The sequence below is a fragment of the Pygoscelis adeliae genome, unplaced genomic scaffold (assembly GCF_000699105.1).
Source record: "Pygoscelis adeliae isolate BGI_AS28 unplaced genomic scaffold, ASM69910v1 Scaffold202, whole genome shotgun sequence".
Lineage (NCBI taxonomy): Eukaryota > Metazoa > Chordata > Aves > Sphenisciformes > Spheniscidae > Pygoscelis > Pygoscelis adeliae.
In genome coordinates this window covers 3,545,366-3,563,910 of record NW_008824544.1, presented here as the reverse complement: position 1 = coordinate 3,563,910, position 18,545 = coordinate 3,545,366, and the positions used below count along the sequence as shown (strand labels likewise).

General features: G+C 41.2%; 2 protein-coding genes across 2 annotated transcripts in view; one reads left to right on the top strand and one right to left on the bottom strand.

The window, feature by feature from the left end:
• Positions 1–9,464, top strand: part of DCLRE1C (DNA cross-link repair 1C) — a 14,443-nt gene extending 4,979 nt beyond the window's left edge. Inside the window, exons 3-13 of the mRNA XM_009321780.1 lie at positions 1,417–1,476; positions 2,120–2,175; positions 2,824–2,925; positions 3,187–3,259; positions 3,425–3,565; positions 4,110–4,211; positions 4,812–4,948; positions 5,113–5,167; positions 6,615–6,703; positions 7,570–7,670; positions 8,474–9,464. Of these exons, the coding sequence (XP_009320055.1) occupies positions 1,417–1,476; positions 2,120–2,175; positions 2,824–2,925; positions 3,187–3,259; positions 3,425–3,565; positions 4,110–4,211; positions 4,812–4,948; positions 5,113–5,167; positions 6,615–6,703; positions 7,570–7,670; positions 8,474–9,444 (1,887 nt within the window). The 3' untranslated portion in view covers positions 9,445–9,464. The remainder of the gene's footprint in view (positions 1–1,416; positions 1,477–2,119; positions 2,176–2,823; positions 2,926–3,186; positions 3,260–3,424; positions 3,566–4,109; positions 4,212–4,811; positions 4,949–5,112; positions 5,168–6,614; positions 6,704–7,569; positions 7,671–8,473) is intronic.
• A 1,683-nt stretch (positions 9,465–11,147) lies between these two features.
• Positions 11,148–18,545, bottom strand: part of SUV39H2 (suppressor of variegation 3-9 homolog 2 (Drosophila)) — a 10,602-nt gene continuing 3,204 nt past the window's right edge. Inside the window, exons 4-6 of the mRNA XM_009321779.1 lie at positions 17,553–17,699; positions 15,810–15,939; positions 11,148–14,324 (exon numbers count right to left, since the gene is read on the bottom strand). Coding sequence (XP_009320054.1) covers positions 14,215–14,324; positions 15,810–15,939; positions 17,553–17,699 — 387 coding nt within the window. The 3' untranslated portion in view covers positions 11,148–14,214. The remainder of the gene's footprint in view (positions 14,325–15,809; positions 15,940–17,552; positions 17,700–18,545) is intronic.

Genomic DNA, 18,545 nt, shown 5'->3' with positions numbered 1-18,545 from the left:
TGCCCACCCCCAGCCTACTTGCTGTGGGGAAAAAGGGAAAGCCTTGATACTGTGCAAGTACTGCTCAGCAACCGCCAAAACACTGCTATGTTATCAAGGCTGCCTGTAGTCACAAATCCTTTGCCTGGCGGAAAAGGACCTGGGGGTGTTGGTCGACAGCCGGCTGAACATGAGCCGGCAGTGTGCCCAGGCGGCCAAGAAGGCCAACGGCATCCTGGCCTGTATCAGAAATAGTGTGGCCAGCAGGAGCAGGGAAGTGATAGTGCCCCTGTACTCAGCACTGGTGCGGCCGCACCTCGAATACTGTGTTCAGTTTTGGGCCCCTCACTACAAGAAGGATGTTGAGATGTTGGAACGTGTCCAGAGAAGGGCAACGAGGCTGGTGAGGGGTCTGGAGAACAAGCCTTATGAGGAGCGGCTGAGGGAGCTGGGGTTGTTTAGCCTGGAGAAAAGGAGGCTGAGGGGAGACCTCATTGCTCTCTACAACTACCTAAAAGGAGGTTGTAGCAAGGTGGGTGTCGGTCTCTTCTCCCAAGTAACTGGCGAAAGGACGAGAGGAAATGGCCTCAAGTTGCGCCAGGGGAGGTTTAGATTGGATGTAAGGAAAAATTTCTTTACTGAAAGAGTAGTTAAACATTGGAACAGGCTGCCCAGGGAAGTGGTTGAGTCACCATCCCTGGAAGTATTTAAAAGACGGGTAGATGAGGCGCTTAGGGACATGGTTTAGTGGGCATGGTGGTGTTGGGTTGACGGTTGGACTCGATGATCTTAGAGGTCTTTTCCAACCTTAATGATTCTATGAAAGGAAAAAAAGCCAGGAGGATGGGAGAGGAGCCTGCATAGCAGTGCTAACCTTGCAGACAGCCACAGAGCATGTATGTTGCAGGACTCTGTTTTAGTAGAGGGTACAGCAAAATGGGATTAATTGCAGTCTATAGATTAATCACTCCTACACAAACACAGAAATACCTGCTGCATGTGATTTGTGGGCTCTGCTTCTGGTAATATGGAACAGTGAGGAGAAGTTGTGCTGCAGTAGAGACACCTGTCCGAGGAAGGTCCGCTGGTGTGCTCTGGGACTGGGATGTCTTAGGCTTTGTAGTCATCCAAAAATAAGGCATATGATCCAGCTAGAGAAACCTGAGCTGTTGCTGTTAGAAGTCCAACATGTTTGAAGGTTTTTAGGCACACACATCTTGATTAGGGTATCTCCATTTAATTTTTAGACAACTTTTAGAAAACTTTTTTTTCCACTGGAAATGTAAATTCATGATTTACATGAAAATGGGCTTAATTTTACAGGCTTAGCATTAGCTGTAGTCTGTGCTAAAGATGTCTATGTAATGAATACTTAGCCATAAGCGTGAAACAAAATGTTTAGTAAATCCTGTAGTGCATTTATTCATTTTGTTACAGGTTGCATTGGAAGTTGAAACTCCAACTCAGATTTCTTTAGTGGATGAAACATCTGGTGAGGTAAGTCACAAAAAAAAGATTCATATATTTGTAATGGGCAGTAATACCGTTTAAATGAGCATGGGAAGTAGATCTGACCTGTAACATCTGAAGTGGACAAGCTATTTTTAAAATGTATGTTCCCCTTCCTCTCTCCAAGATGTGTAGCCACATGAATTCTTCTTCCCCACTTTGTTCTTATTATCATAGCATTTTTCTGGTAATGTTTTTCCACTGTGTTAGTGATCTCCAAGTTACCTTTTTCTCTTGTGATTTTTTTCACCTCATATTTCCTGGCTTATTTTAACAAGTTTTAAGAGCAGGACTTAAAGGTCAGGTACAGGCCTGGAGGAGCATCTCTAGGCAAAGTGTATTCCAGGATGTTTCCATGATGCTTGTTCACCAGGAACCAAGGAAGTAGGACTGTCTTCTGGCTGAGTGGCTTTCATGAGCACCATACAATATTCAGTCATCTCTTCTGGCATGACAGGATGGTCATTGCTCTTCAGGGCTTGTTGGAATGGGAAGAGACTTTCTCTTTGTTCAAAAGCATTGCTAAATTCTGCAAGAGGCTGGGGGGAGTAATGCGTTGCTTTCGCTGTGTCAATGAAAGTACTGGTTGTACTTATTACAGTGTGAAAATAATGCTAACCATCTCTTCCAGAAAGAAGATATAGAGGTGACACTTCTGCCAGCTGGTCATTGTCCAGGATCAGTCATGTACGTCCTTTCAATACTCTAAATGTCTCTGCTGAGAGATTTGTCCTATAGAGTTCTCATTAAGTACTGGTTTTTTTCTGACTAGAAAAAGCTAGTGAATTTAAAATTCTTACTTGGAGATAATACTGTTGTGGCAGGGCCCACCAGCTTTGGTCAAGGTTGGAAAACCACTGTACTATCTGGGATCTGCCCTGGCAGAAGTTGTTACCTTGGTGGGGCAGATTACTTTTCCCCATGCCTGTGAATAACAACTTTCTCGATGTCAATTGTACTTAAAAATGACATACAGAACTGTGATTAAAAAGAAATCATCCATTGGTTAAGTATGACATTAAAAAGAAGGTGCCCAGCTTCCTGGTACAGGTGCCTAACAGATTCCTTTGGCTGCAACAGACAGCTGGACTACCCTCACAGAATCTGTGAGGCTTTTGTCTTCAACTCTGACCAGTCTGGGCACAGGTTATTCTCCAGACATACTGGGTCTGAATTGTTTGGTTTATCTGAAATTACTCTAGGACCAAATTAGGCCCAGTATTTCTATTACATCATACATGAGTCACGTAGACTGCTCTAAGCAAGGTAATAAATCAACACCTGGCATTTAATGCTTTATATTGTTGAGTTTGACCAAAGTGTTTCTGTTTGTAGGTTTTTGTTTGAAGGTGAAAATGGCACTGTGCTGTATACAGGGGATTTCAGGCTTGCAAAAGGAGAAGCAGCCAGAATGGAGCTTTTGCATTCGGGGACCAGGTGAGGCTTCAGCTATTCATGGGATTTAGAAAGAATGAAAGATCACACAGGCATGGACAATTCAGGAATAATGTACTCTTCTTCCTCATTTTTTATTCTGGATTAAATATATTTGCAGTCAGGCAATACTGCAGTTACAAACCCCTTTTGACTTGCTCTTTGTAATAAAGAGGAAGAATTGCCTCCTTTTGAAGAGAGAGGAAGTGGTGTGTGTAAGTACTGTGAGGCACTGCTCACTCTGATATCACGTTTCTCTTTCAGAGTAAAAGACATCCAGAGTGTGTATTTGGACACCACTTTTTGTGATCCCAAATTTTATCATATACCAAGCCGGGTAAGTCTAAATAAGCTGTGAGAGGAAGGGTCCTTAACGCTGCTAATTAATTAACCACCCCTTTGTTAGGTAAGTCTTGCAAGGCAATGCCATTTTGCATTACCAAATCACAGCACTTTGGAAGTATCTTCAAAGACGATTCACAACCTTTTCTAAACTTCTCAGGAGGAGTGTTTAAATGGGATCTTAGAGTTAGTGCGAAGCTGGACCTCACTAACTCGCTATCATGTTGTGTGGCTGAACTGCAAAGCTGCTTACGGATATGAATATTTATTCATAAACCTCAGTGAGGAACTTGGAATCAAGGTAACATTTCTGTAATTGTTGCTGTAGAATAGATCCTCAGGAATGATTGTGGCCAGTCACCGAGCTGGAAATGGCTGCTCAGAGGACTGAAGTATGTGAAAGATGCGCGTGCTTTCATTAACTACACTTAAAAAGCTACAGTTGTGCCCAAAATGAGTTAACTAGTTGATTTCAGTCTGGAACATCTGGGCTCTCCAGGGAGAAGTTAATCCCCCGTTTTCAAGCTCAGTGTTTACCTCTCTCCCTTTTATCTTGTGAACGATAAAGATCTTCTCATTTACATGACATTAATAGTTAGCAGTTATATTCTGACTTTCTTTGATGAATATTCATCCCTATTCAGCATAGGAGGTATGTTCTGCTTGTTCTAGATGTCCAAGTTACTTTTGGCTAACACTTCTCTGCTTGGATGTTATTAGTGGGTAGTAGCTGTTTGAATGCCTACCAGCATTTGTTGTGAGCAGAACCACATCCGTGTAGTTGCTCCAGCTGCAGTCTGGCAAACACCTTGAGCTAATTGAGAATAAAATCTGCCTTTCTCTAGGTGCACGTGAACAAACTCGATATGTTCAGAAACATGCCAGAAATCCTCTGCCATGTTACTACGGATCGACACACTCAGATTCATGCCTGTCGACATCCTCGGGTGTGTATCGTTTTGCAAAGCTTCTGCTAACTTTGCTGTGAAAAACTGGTTGTAGGTGCCAATATTTTGGTCCTATTGTGTTAATGAAGACTTGGGCCAACAGTGGCTTTAATGCAAAGAAGAGTGAGAACCTTAGTTAGTGCGTTGAAGTTTTCTAAAAAAAAAAAAAGAAAAAAAATTCGCTGATGCTAGAAATAGTTTAATTGCATTTGAAACTTGAAAATTGCATTTTTAGATGAAATAAGACAAGCAGCAGATTAGATCAGTCAGGTATTATCGATTTAAATATATCAAAGGCAGGTTGTATGGCATCTCCTGCAGCCATGCACTGTGTATGGCCTTCCCTTTCCGGGACGTCCACCAAGCTGAAGGCTCAAGTGGGAGGAGTGCAGGTAGAACTGGAGGTGGCACGTTGGGGCATTGGTCTCTGTGATTGATTTACTTTGTCAGCTGCACTACGGAAGCAGGATGCAACAGCAAAGAGTGTTTCAAAGGAACTGGAAGTGAGATGAAAACTGGGTCTAGCTAAATACTATGTTGCTCAATTTCTGGGGGGAAAAAAGGTCAGGATTACACTTAATTTTATATTGCATTTAGCAGGATGATGACTGCTTTCGATGGAACAGACTGCCCTGTGGGATGACTTGCCAAAAAGGAACTCCCTTGCACATAATCAGCATCAAACCCTCCACCATGTGGTTTGGAGAAAGGATCAAGAAAACCAACGTAATAGTGAGGTGAGCATTTGGGCCACGCAGAAACCTGTTGTTTCAGGTGCGTATCTTGCCTGACGCTTGTAAAACACAATCTCAAAATGGACTTTTTAAGAGTAGGTTATGCTTGCCTGTTGACTGAGGATGAAGAGCAGTTGCCTAATTTTTGTGCCTCCTCTTTTTTTTAGGACTGGGGAGAGTACATACAGAGCTTGTTTCTCTTTCCACTCTTCATACAGCGAGGTTTGTATACTTGTAGTACAGAGTACACATTGATTAAAAAAAAAGGAGGTTTTTATTATTTTGGAGTGGATGACATGACTTGTCACAATAAAAAAATCTTTTCAGTAATAAGACATAAGGGGATAGGAAGTTCTGGATGCTGAGGACAGAGAAGTCTGTTTTAATGTAGCGGTGGAAGAACATGTCAAGGTAGGGCTGGATTACAAGCCTATTTTTTTTGTTCTCTTTTCTTTAAGTATTGGTCACTGCTACAGTTGTGTTGACTGCCTTTCCATTTTAGATTACTGTGTAACTATGCAATGCTTAAAGCTTGGAATTTTGGTTTTCAGTACATTGTTTATCTGCTGTGACTCCGTTTTGGATGCGTTTGCCACCTTTTCCCTGCCCACGCATTTAAACAGGATTTTCTCACGTCATAGCTGCCACAGTTACTCCTCTTTCTGTGTTAAAGACTAAAAGGTCATGGCAGCATCCTCTCCAGAATCATACGCTTTCATTTAATATGACTCAATCCGGTTCTTAAAATACTTCTCTCTCCCAAGAAACTGAACTGAAACTGGATCAGTGCTAACAATTAACCCGTCACAAAGCCTTGCACATACAAAACGGAGATTATTCAGAGCCCTAGGAACAGTCCTGTTTTTAAGATCCCGGTTAAGTTTTAATTTGCTGTGCCGTGCATAATTTTAAACGGAGGTACCAGCGTAGTACATACAACGTGGCAGCTTTGCTGGCAGAATACGGGGGGTAGTGTATTGTAACAGACTCATAAGATCATCTTCAACACCTCCACATGCAAAAACAGATGGGTCCTACCGGTCTGTATAGATAGGGGTGTAATCTGCAAACTTGCAAGGGTTTTCAGTGCTCAGCACTGATAAAGCCTCAGCTGGAGTGGAATGCCCCAAACTGGACACAATTCTTCAAGAAATTCACTGTCTGGAGAGCATCTAGAAGACAGAGTAAGGCTTGGAAAAAGTGACGTGTTCTGTCATATGGGCTTTTACAGTGGACTGAAGGGAGACGTTAGGAAAAGTCTTTGAGGAAGGGAATACTCTGATCTGCACAACTAGGGTCTTGGAAGCCCAGTAAGAAGAATGCAGGTCTGAAAAGATCTGCAGCAGTAAGAACAGTGAAGTGCTGGATCAGATTCCCTAGGAAGAGGTTTGTCTAGCCTTGTCTTTCAGAGACAGCGATGGTCTGCGTAGTAGTTGATAATTGCTGTGAGGTGGTTAGGTGAGGCTGAGTTCTCAGCATCCCTTCAGACCTGTTTTCTCATTATGGAGCTCTCTGCTTTGATAGCGTTTGGCTCATGGGTCATACTGGTCTTCACATGAGACAACTGGTAGTACTTACTGTGCGTGTGCTTTGATCAGTGCTGGCGTTAAGTGACATTATTAACTGTCGATGTAACTTGTTACACTGCCTCTTCTTTTCTTCAATTTAGATTAAGGATTTCCTAAGCTATATCCGTCCTGTGAATGCGTATCCCAATGTACTGCCAGTGGGTGGGACAGAAGACAAAGTTATGGAAATGTAAGTGACAAGTGGCTGCTGAATGGAGGTGATCTGATCCCTGTTCTTGTAAGGACAACTCTCCTCCGGAATGCCAGCCTCTCAAGCAGGCCACTGCCTTTTGCTTTACTTGTCTGATAATTCAGATTTTTTTTTCTACGTTCAGTCCTGCAAACTTCAGCTTTCTGAAGAACACTTGTATGTTGTGCTAAGTCTGAGAGTTTTTTATTCCACGCACTACTTATATCTACGCATAGAGGCTTTTCTGCTGTTAAACTCTGTTTGGGTGGAATCTGAATACACATTCATCTCACTTTATTCTGCGACCTATTTCTATTTGTCATTGCTGCTTCTCAGAAGTTTCTTTTAAAGAGGATTTCTCTGGCGACTTGAACTCCTAACCTCTGTACAGCATCACAGAGGCCTGTACTCTTGTGCTGTTAGAGACGCTGGCAGCTTAGAAAGCGCTCTTACGGAGCGGAAGACTAGTGGTGTCACTTGGTCTGAACAAACGGCGACTCGTTTCTTTGTTCCTTTTTCTTTTCCTCCTTAATAAGAAAGGAGATACTTTACAATTATTGAATAAAACTGCAGTCAGATTTTGAACCCTGTCATCTTGTCTTCTCTAAGCAAGGGACTAAAAGTTTCCAAATGGTGTACATGTTTTAAGGTAAATGTATAGAAATTACAGATGTCTACCTTTAAGCTACCTAAGCTCACCAATGAATTAAGAACTTTTCCCTAGCTATTGCTGCCTTTAACAATTTCACTGCGGTGCCTGTGAAAGGCATGGAGCAGTGTACTTAGATCAAGTTAAAAGATTTACTTTTGCTCCTGAAAGTATCTGCTGGGTTCTAAATATTAATTGCTTTTCTCATTCACCTCAGATTGAAGCCGTTATGCAGGTCATACAGGAGAAACATGGAACCCAGGTACAAGCCCTTAGGAACACTGAAGAGAGTCCACAAGAGAGACTTATCAGATACAGGTAAAGGTTCTGCTGGTGCTACTGTGCCTTCAATGAAAGTCTGAGACTAAGCAGAGGTGCCAAAAGCCATGGTGTTCACCATAGTCTGTCTGTGTTCAAAGCAACGGTCAGAAAGGCGAAATATAAATTAAGTGAACTTAGGTTTTAGAAGAAAGCACTAATTATGTAAAAGAGTACCTGTTTGCGATCTTAAAGCGTACTTAATGCTTAACAGCCCTTTAAGTTTCTGGAAGGGTTCCATTCCACAGTCCTAGACCATCCCTAGTAAAGCTGGTTCTGACGGAACTTTACTTGTCTCACCTCCTGTGTTGTGGAGGACAGAGTGGCATATCAGTGGAATCGCTCCTCTTCGTTACCTCACACTGCTGGCTTTTTAGCACCTAGTAGCTTTTTTTAACTTATAATGGTAAACGGATGCTGTACACAGCCTCTGGAAAGCCACTCGGGAACCAGAAGACAACTTTGGGCCTGCTGCGTTCTCTGGCTATTTCTGAAGTGACAAGCATGCAAGGGTGAGGTGGTCCTGGCAAAACACATCAGAGGTCTGAATAAATCTGTCTACCAGGGCTACGTCTGATCTGCTGTAGCTTATATGGAGGATGACAACTACCAGCTGTCCTTGTTTAGGCGCTGTGCTAGACAAGGCAAGGCAAACACTGTCCTGCTAAGTCTCCGCCTGGGTTAAAGAACTTTTTCCTCTCTTCACACTAAATGAATTTTTATTAAAACTTTGCTATCAACAGAATTTTATCAGAGATCTGAACTTCTCTTACTGTTTTTTTTTCCTGTTCTCTTCTTGACAGACGAAGATGATCTCTTTGATACAGAATTAACTTCTGCAAGGCCTAAGATTCCGAAAGAGCAGAGAGGAGAGAGCAGGCCCTCCAGCACAGAACAACCTGAAAATGCTGAAGGAAATATTAGTGACAGCACAGAAAGTTACAAAGCGACCACAACTTACACCTCCTCCAAGGTAGACTTCATAGACTGCGAGGAATCAAATGATGATGATGAAGATGATGAAGAAGAAGAATCTGAAAAAAATGCAGTTCAAGTTCTTTCCCCTGAGCCAGATGCCAGTTCCACATCAAATTTCAATGGAGTCACTAGTGACCAACAGGAGTCCAATGCCGACGTCCCTCGCTGGGATGCATTTTTTAAGTGTAACAAACTAGAAGAAAGCTCCGAAAACGAGGACAACTTCCCATCTTCAGCAGATGCTGGTGGGTCCCAGTCACTCTTCAGTGATTTGGATGGAGTAAGCGACTCGACGCACATCTCCTCCCAAAATTCTTCTCAGTCGACGCACATATCGGAGCAGGGGAGCCAGGGCTGGGATAGCCAAATGGACACAGTCCTCATCACCTCCCAAGAGAGAAACGCCTTGGACTTGAGCTGCTTCGGCAAAGGTGGGAGCAGAGCGGTTGTTTCTGTATGGCAGGAGACCGCCAAAGACAGTCAGCCTGACAACAGTAGGTGGAAGCCAGTGGGTCAAAATAGATCATGTGCCGATGACGTTGCCTGTGACTTGAAAAGCAAAGGCCGTGAGAAAGATGCAGAAGCCGGCACTGCTCACTTCCAAGATGTGCTGGTGGAAACGAGTGACAGCTCCAGGACTCCTGATCTAGAACTGAGGAGGGACTCCCAGAGCTCCTCTGACTTCGAAATTCCCTTGACTCCTGATGCTGAAGTGCCTCGGCCAGATAAACTGCACTGTTTATATAAGAAGCTAGCAGCAGGTGAAAGCATACTCAATGAGAAAAAAGTCTCCTGAAGACAGGTGTAACTGATGACATCATGAAAATAAATACCAAAATTTGTTTATTAAATCCAGAATTATTTTTCTCCGTAGTGCTGATTACTATCTGCAGCTATGCTAATTCATGGAGTTTTTTCAGAAGTATCTTGCTGTCAGAACTAGAAATTTGCAGCCTGTGTAACTTTATTGTTCCTTCCATGAAATACTGAAAAGGAAGTATTCCTAGGAGGGACTGTGAAAGCCTTCTGCCTCCCGAGGTTCCGTTCTCGGGGACTGTTAAGTACGCAAAAAATGGACCAGACAAAACTACGGGTAGAACACTACATGAAATTTAGTGTTTCTCTCTATCAATCATGAGCTCCAAGAGTTTGCCTTCGATGTATAATCCTGTGTTTTCACTGCAGTTATTTTTAAAAACAACTGCAGAACAGATTAGAGAATTACTGAGAAAGGTTTGTTGTTAGTTTTTTTTTTTTAAATCAAATTGTTCTTTTCAAGCAGTCTCTCTTTACACTGAGCAAGTGTTATCATCCAATTTAACTCCCGAATGAGGTACTATGTACAACATACATTGCCTATGGTTTAAATTTATGGTTTAAATCTTAACTCACCACAAACAACTTGTCATCAGTTCCTCCGTGTTTTGGCTTGTTCTGAATTGTTTTTCAGAACCACATAAAAATCAAATCCCGCGGCATTTGGTTCCAAAGCCACCAGCAGTAGCCTGCTCTGGAGGCTAAGTCACAGCAACAGAAGGTAACCTCTTACCCCGGACAGGTGGTTGTTACTCAAGGCTCTTACACTACCAAATTCTACCTCCTCTGCAACATTCCGTTGACTTCACCGAGTTCAGACATGTTTAGATTTCTTTTTTTAAACCGAGACAATATTCTCTATGCATGTGTGCCATCATAACTAAGCCAAAATTCTTAGCTTCTAAAATGGAAATGTAATTCAGGTTTTTGTTAAACTGCAGTGCCTACAAAAATGCCTAAACAGCAGAAGTCATCTAAAAATCCATGAGGCTTCCCATCCATGTGGTCTGAAGTCCCAACGAATTAAACAGACTTTCAGTGTGACAGCTCTCCCCTCCGAGCACATCTTCAGTCCTTCTGCCATCTTTAACGATATGTGAACGTTAAACCAGCCAGCGTTCTGCCATTGGGGACAGGACAGGATGCCCAAAAAAAGAAAAGTTGCTATCAATCAGCTATCCTCTATGTATGGTTTTAAGGGTATTCAAGTCCATGTAGTTCTCCACTGTCACCTCGCCCACTCCGTTCCTGGGGTTTGTTAACATAATCTCCAAACATGGTCTATCAACTCTTTTTTTTTTAGCAAGCTTGAGTGAGTGAAACTGCTGTTGTAACTACCTCTGTGAATAAAGTCATACAGCGCAGAATGTCTTCTGTTGGCTTGTTTCCTTAACTGAGCCGGAACTTACATGTACGGTAGTGTTTACAGCGTGCTTAAATATACAGGAACCCAGTCTGCTTTAGACAAGTGGACAGTGTAGATTTATACCAGTTCTTACCAGCCATAAACTGAATAGGAAACACACGACTTCCTCATGATCGCTCTGCTACAGTCCTTACCGTGCTAGAAAATTTGGGTACAGGACAGGAATTAAGAGGTTGCAGTCTTAAAGCAAATTCTACTGCTACAGCTGATTTTGACAGGCTAAGATTTTTTTTTTGTTAAGAATGACAACAACAAGAGAAAAACTAAATTCAATTTATTTTATCAAAAACTATAGGAAGATAGCAATACTAGAGATCACACGTTATGAAAAGAAAATGTTCCTGAGCTTACAAACTGCATATTCTAATGTATACAGTCCTAAAACATACATTAGAAATAACAAAAAGATTGACTCAACTTTGAGATTAAATAAATAAACAATAGCTTTTCTTACAGGTGATCCTGCAGCGTTAGTTTTGCTACCAAAAAAAAAAAAAAAATTAAACCCAACAAAAAAGAACAGCTGGAGGATAGATCACAGGTTACCAGTCTCGAAGAAGTGCATACACACAACTGAGCTGGTGGCCAAGATGATGCTAACAGACCACAAAGCAAAACAAAGGCAGAAGCTAGGCTGGTTTAGGCTCCTTAAGAAACTGAAAATAGCTTTTTCTCCTTTTCCAATTTGGCAATTTTCCCCCGAACTCGTAAAAACAGCAAAAGGAGTTTTAAAAGTGACACAGTGTCCCATTAAGCTAATTCACTCTCTGCAATCCAAATGCACTGTGAATGCATATAGAAAATACTGCTCAAGGCTCTAAATTGGAAACTTGGGTTTACTTCAAATAAATACAATATACTGTTACCTCCCCCAACATAAATTAATGGTCCTTTATTTATCGCAGAAGAGGTAACACACATACCCTTAAAGAACAGCAGTGTTATTCCAATGCTGGTGGTAACATACCCCGCCTTGGGAAAAAGGCAGACGCTGAACTCATGTACAACTTCTACGACTTTTATCTTTTAAAATGCATTTACTTGCAATTTTTAAATCAAACTGGGCATGGACATAGATAGACAAAAAGAGTGTCAAACCAGCCCTGTGTCGTCTTGTACAGGAGAGGCCAGAAAAACTGTTTTGGTAAGGAATCCATTTCTTGCCGCAGCCACTCTCGCCATCCTGTACCGACAGGGAAGGCTGCGGACGGCAGCGGATTAAGGAGCTGGAGGTTGCAGATTCCATCCACGTGGAATGCATCGCTGAATCGGGCTACATGCAAGAGAAAGCACTAATGACTCCAAATGATGTAAGATCATCCAGAGTTTGCTAACATTAAAGCTCCACATTCCACTTAAACTTTATACACATATTAAAAAAAAAAAAAAGAAAAAAATCATTAGAGATGTGGCATGATAAAAATTCACCTCATTCAGCATTATCCAAGGTGAGCCTGGTAATGTCAAATACGTTTAAATTTAAGCAAACTGACTCCTATTCCTTAAAGAATATAAAGTATCTATTTCAACGTGTATCTGTTTGTCTTGCAGATCACAAAACTTACAGAGCGCTTTCAATGGCCACACTCGCCACCCCAACCGTGAAACTGATTTTGGCTAGTAGCAAATAAAATTTCCGTTTTCTGCCAAAGAGCCGGCTCTTCAGTGCAAATGCAACTGTGCTTCTCAACGAACAAACAACCTGCATTATCCTTTGAAACGTTCTTTTTGGAGTGCTAGTAATTAACATGACGTTTAAGGCATTTTCTAACAAATTAAGTAAACGGTTATATGCTGGGTACTCGACTTCATTCACCTGAGCCGACAGCTGCGCACCTTATAAAGGTAACTAGCTGACCTATGATACATAGCTCACATCCATTTATGAAGCATCCATTTATGGAGCAACATTATTCTGCCCGACCCTATCAACATTTACATGATTTGTAAGCAATATGCAAGTTTTACAAGCTTTTAATCCATGACAATAAAGCACTTAAATCATCCCTGGAGTGTGAACCTTGGCTGTAACTCCACTCATAACCTACCTCAACTGCTCTTCAGTGTTTTTGAAGCCAAGGAAAACTTAGCACACATTATGAATAGATTGAGACAACTTTAAGATGATCAAGGAAAAAAAAAAAAGAGAAGACTCAAGCAGCTGAAGAACAGTACGTTTCTCAGCCTTTACATTCAAGAACATCTTACAAATGTCTACAGCAAACGGGTAAACTCACCCCTAGTCTAACTTCACTGAAGTTAACATTTTTGCAACAAGAAAAAACAGGCCTAGTACCTTAAAAGTCTGTCACTAGATAAAAAAAGTCACAGTATGTAAAAACTTAATCAAAACCAGTTGTGAATACAAATCAATTCCCAGGGTATTTTTGCACCTAACAGATAACTGAGCATATCTCCGTAATGCATCAGCTTTGTTAGACAATGGGCTGCTCTCCCTATTCTTTTGTTATCTATTTCAAAACTGTAGCCAGTAATTTGTTTCCGCCACGACTGCCAAATTTCTGCAACGAAAACAAACAGCGTATGTTACTACCGATAATTCGGTATTTACAAATTCTCTGTAGAACTGCAGATCTCCTATAGCATCCTAACTAAAAATCAGAACGTTAACACTTGGGAAAAAAAAACCCCACCCTACCTGTAAAACTTCTAAATAATGTAACATCAGCTAAAAATGTTGAGAGACCTTGACCTTATATCTGGAATCTGCTAAAACCAATTGCTTTACTTGCATGGAGTTCAACGGACATTTTACAGTTTGCATTCCTGTGAACCTTCATTTAGACACAGTCTGACGGCTGTCCTCAATCCTTCACCCCGGTGCCATAAATGTTATTGCTAATCTCTTGAAGTTTTTCTTTAGACAACAAAAAGGCAAAAGAACTGTCAGCTACGATCTAGGATTCAAATCAAATGCCTCCCGACTTTTCAAGGTATAGAAAGTATATAACATCGCTTCATCCCACTGAAATCAGTCCCTAAAAGGCCTACGGCTGTAAGCTCACACCTGAATATTCAAATGAAGGTACATTTTAAAGAGTTTTCTTAGCCTACATTTTACTGCTTCCCCAATAACAGTTCTAGAAAAATCAATTTTTAATCCCCGTTATCAGTTTTGTATTTGCCTGAAACACTACATCTCTTTCTTTGGCCAATGCCATTTCCATTACAAATGTAATGCCTTGTTTTCACTGTACTTATTTACATTAGACATTAGAATACTTGAATATATGTGTGAAAGAAGAGTCTTCTTAAAACACATTTAAAAGAGAACAAAGTACTTGTGACTTTGGATACCCGCACTCAGTTGAGATAACCTCTGCAACACACAGCTCCGCATTTACAGACAGTTCTGATCCTCTTTCTGGATGGGCTAAGGCCATCAGCAGAGTCTGAAGTCAGATCTATTGAACCTGTGACACAGATAAACACAAATAAGGAAGTTTTAAAAGACAGACTGAAACTGTGCTAGGTAGTCAAATGGCTTCAAAAAGCCTTCTAACACCCCGGTTCTTAAAAGAACTGTGTGTGAAGCTATACTCAAATTCTACCGACACCCACGTTAACAATGACTTATACAACACCTAGCGCACGTATCGGAACCCAAAGCTCAACAAACTCGAGCCTTGTACCCTCAGGTCTGTACCCATACCGGTCAGCTGAGACTGCAGCCTGCCTTGAACGCTGGTGTCACAGCCACCACAAAAAAAGAGGAGTTTTAAGGATTTAACTAAGATCAATTTTCCAGCACTTAAAGAGAGAATGAGGTACAGCTCTGGAGTATAGAGATGCTTCTCTGAAAACTAAACAGCGGGGCCAACAATACATCGCTGTTGCGGATAAATGGTTTGCACGCAAAGTTTTACATATACAACACCCCTGCCACCAAACCTCAAGAATTTTTTACTGTACTGGAAAAAAATGAAGTCATAGAATGGTTTGGGTTGGAAGGGACCTTTAGAGACCATCTCGTCCAACCCCCTGCCATGGGCAGGGACATCTTGCACTAGATCAGGTTGCTCAGAGCCCCCTCCAACCTGGCCTTGAACACTGAATGGAAGATCAATTATCAAAGAATCACTGAACAGCCCAAGTTGGATAGGACCTCAAAGGATCATCTGGTACAACCTTTTGTGGGAAAGGGAGCCTAGATGAGATTACCTAGCACCCTGTCCAATCGCATCTTGAGAACCTCCAGTGATGGGGACTCCACCACACACCTGGAGAGGTTGTTCCAGTGAATGATGGTTCTCACTGTAAAAAATTTCTTTCTTATTTATCAAAGAGCTGACAGCATCTCGCTAGGAACTTTGTTTCCTGAAGTCTCTGCATAATGATGTTTGTACCCAACCCAGCAAAACAATAGTAAACTTTGGTCCATCCTTCTTCCTTCCTTCCTAAACATCTGCACCACAGGACCTACATCCACAACTGAGGCCTACAGACACCAGAATCCAAAGACAAACCTATGGTGCCTTAGACCACTCAGCTGTTACAACTGTCTTTATCACTAGCAGATTACTTAGAATGCAGTTTACCTGAAATGCCATATAAATGCCTTTGAATAAAGGAAAGCTTTTTTTAATGGTATCCTGACCATTCTTTTGAGCATTCTTGTGGCAAATCTTCAAAATAATTTGCCTTGCCAGATGTTCCAACCACAACCCCTTGCTCTGAGCTAGGAGCTCTGAAGGAGGTAATGAACTAGAGGTGCGTGCAAAAGCTTCTGGGTGGGCTCTGTCTGCGCTACATGTCGATGAGCGACATCTGTTCTAGAATCCACAAAGCTGCGTTAGGGAGATGCAGTGCCTGACCTAAAATGCTAACATCAGTCAGACTGCAACAAAACCCAGCAGTGCCCCAAACCTCCCGCAAGCACAGTGTTAAAGTCTGCAGACCTTTCATCTGATAGTCAAAGGTTAGCTCTTCTCCAGCCTTGATGGTTCGTGTAGAAAACAGCGCTATTCGAGGAAGACGCAAGTCGAGGTTATCAATAAACACATTGAAGACTTGAAGATTTGGATCACACTGTAAGGCAAAAATTAATGTAGTTTCTGTTAAGAAAAATGCACAGTAAGTTTCACTGAAGTGTTTAAGTAAACCAAGGTCACAGGAAAGGAAGAACTGGTTCTTCTCCCAGTGACAGAAGTCTGAAATTAAGTTATCTTCCGAAATCAACAAATTACTTTCTTGAAATAGCGTTAAAGGAGAACACTCCTAGCTTAGAGTCAAGTCCTTTCAAGAAGGCAACCTTTACACGGTATGTAGACTATGCTAATATGTAACAGCCTATTAAAAAAAATATAGTACCTTCAAAAGATGACAACAAAAAAGATGACAAAGCAATTAAAGCTACATTCAGAGGTTAAGATTTACCTACAAAACCCACGAAAAGAATTAAAATTGAAAGGAAAGAAAAGAAAAACCACCTAGCGTTTCAAGCCACACACACTCACTATTCTGTATTTAGGTTTAAGCACTGCTTCCAGCCCAGAAATAATGTTTTTATACTATGAATAAATTTCTATTTTCAATTGCTAACCTGCTTGGCTTCTGAATTATCTGCTATGGGCTGGGTGGCAGGAGGAGGGTCAAGGACACGAAGCAGGAACTACAAACAACTTTATCGTTTTTTCTAGATTAACTGTCAGAAGTCAGGAGTCACTGAGGCAGTTTGTTAAACTCTGCACGCCTTTTTGCTCTTTAACAGTGAAACATATCCCACGTTAAAGAATCAGAAGTGAAGTCAGTCATTTAACTTTACACTGACGAGGGAGAATACTTCACTCCCATTTCCGAAAGTGAAGAGCAATTGGCTGCATCTAAAACTCTTCTTCATCCTTCTCCCTGGCAAGCCCGCGTGAAATACAAACGCCATCAGCTCACAAATCTGAAGACATGAATTTACTGTATTTGTAGAACACTGACTGCATACCTCACAAACATTACATCACTAAGAAATAATAATTTTTGGTTCAGGAATGATACATAATTCCTTTACAGATGCAGTTCAGCCTTCTTGCTTTAGGTATTTCATTTGAACAGGAAATAAAACACTACAAAAATTTCCTGTTTAAAATTTACTTTTGAGTTCTCTGGCAAGTTTAGATTCGGTATGAGGAGGGGAAAAGGTATCTACAGGGGAGAAATACCGAAGAAAGTATAGGAATTTTCATCTTCTCCTCTACCAGAGTTTGAAGGATGACATTCGGCATACCCCCCATCCTGGCCTGCTACGAAATAATGCATCGATTCCTATCGTCTTTGACTCTTCACTAATTTTATGAAGTACTTCTCACATGTTAGGTCTTTTAGTTACTTGGAAAAAAACACACCCAAACCAACCCTATTTTGGTCACCTAGAACGAGCAGATTCAGTGACAACCCCAGATGTGTCTTACCAGATGCCCACTTCAGGCAGCATCTCATTCCCAGATTTTTGTAGGTAGTCCTACTCCGAGTAAGGCTAAGTATTCTGTTCTACGTATTACATCATCTAACTGACTGGACTGTGCTGGCATGAAACAAACCGCTCCAGAAAAACGGTGAATATGGTAAGAAAATATTTACAGTAGGAGAAGATATTTATGGCACAATTAAGATAATTCTCCAAATTCTTAGTATACAAAACAAGGTATTACGCTGTGATTCACAAAGTGGGACACATTTCCATATCGAGCTGCATCTACTGTAAATTCATCTGAGTCATAGTCCAAATCAAACAAGTATGTATTTCCCTGGTTGTCATAGAGCTGGCCTCGTCTCTCTGCTTCCTCACTTGTAATCACCTAAAAAAAGAGAAAAAAAGAAACCTGCATCATATTATTAACTATTACTAAATTAAAACAAAAATCACAATCAAGTTAGAAAAAAAAACTTTACTTCGTAAAAAATACCACATTCGCTTTTTGGTGTTGAAATAGCATTCCATCTGTAATGAATGAAGGATACACACATACAGCTGAACTGATTAGTTACTGACTGAGACCTCTCTGGATGTACTACAGCTGATGCACAGCACTACCTTGTCTCAGGGAAAAAAACATCAGCACCTTCTATTAAGAGTTTTGATGATGACAGATACAATCAACTGTTTCTACTTGAAGTTTCTGTATTTTTCTAATATAGAAATGGGTCTAATTTTTTCATTAGACCCAGAAAGCCTTGTTTACATCACGTAAAATTAAGTTTCAGCTTTCTCCCCGCACACAGACAAAGATCAACAGGTATCAGTCTTTACAACCCAGTCATATTTACAGTCCAGTATTCATCTCCTCCCTCCCTAGAAGCACCTCTTCCCGCTATTTCTGACTGCAGTGAGAGGTCCTATTCATGACAACTCAGACAAAGCTGAATCTATGCAATTAGGCTAGCACGTACTAGCACAAGGTAGAAATCCAGAAACTCCCCAGAGGAAGAGAAGAACTACAGTCACTTCTGACAGCTTAAACAACTTCATCTGCAGCCCATTACGTTGGATGTATTCTGTTGTGCTGACTCAGCAATCACAATTTGGCAGCAAGACAGATACGAAATGTGGTGGAATTGGACAAAAAAACCCCTCTAAAATCTTTCTGACATCCGATTTGAGAACTGATTCAGCAGTAGGGAATAAGTAGACTCGGGTGAAAGGG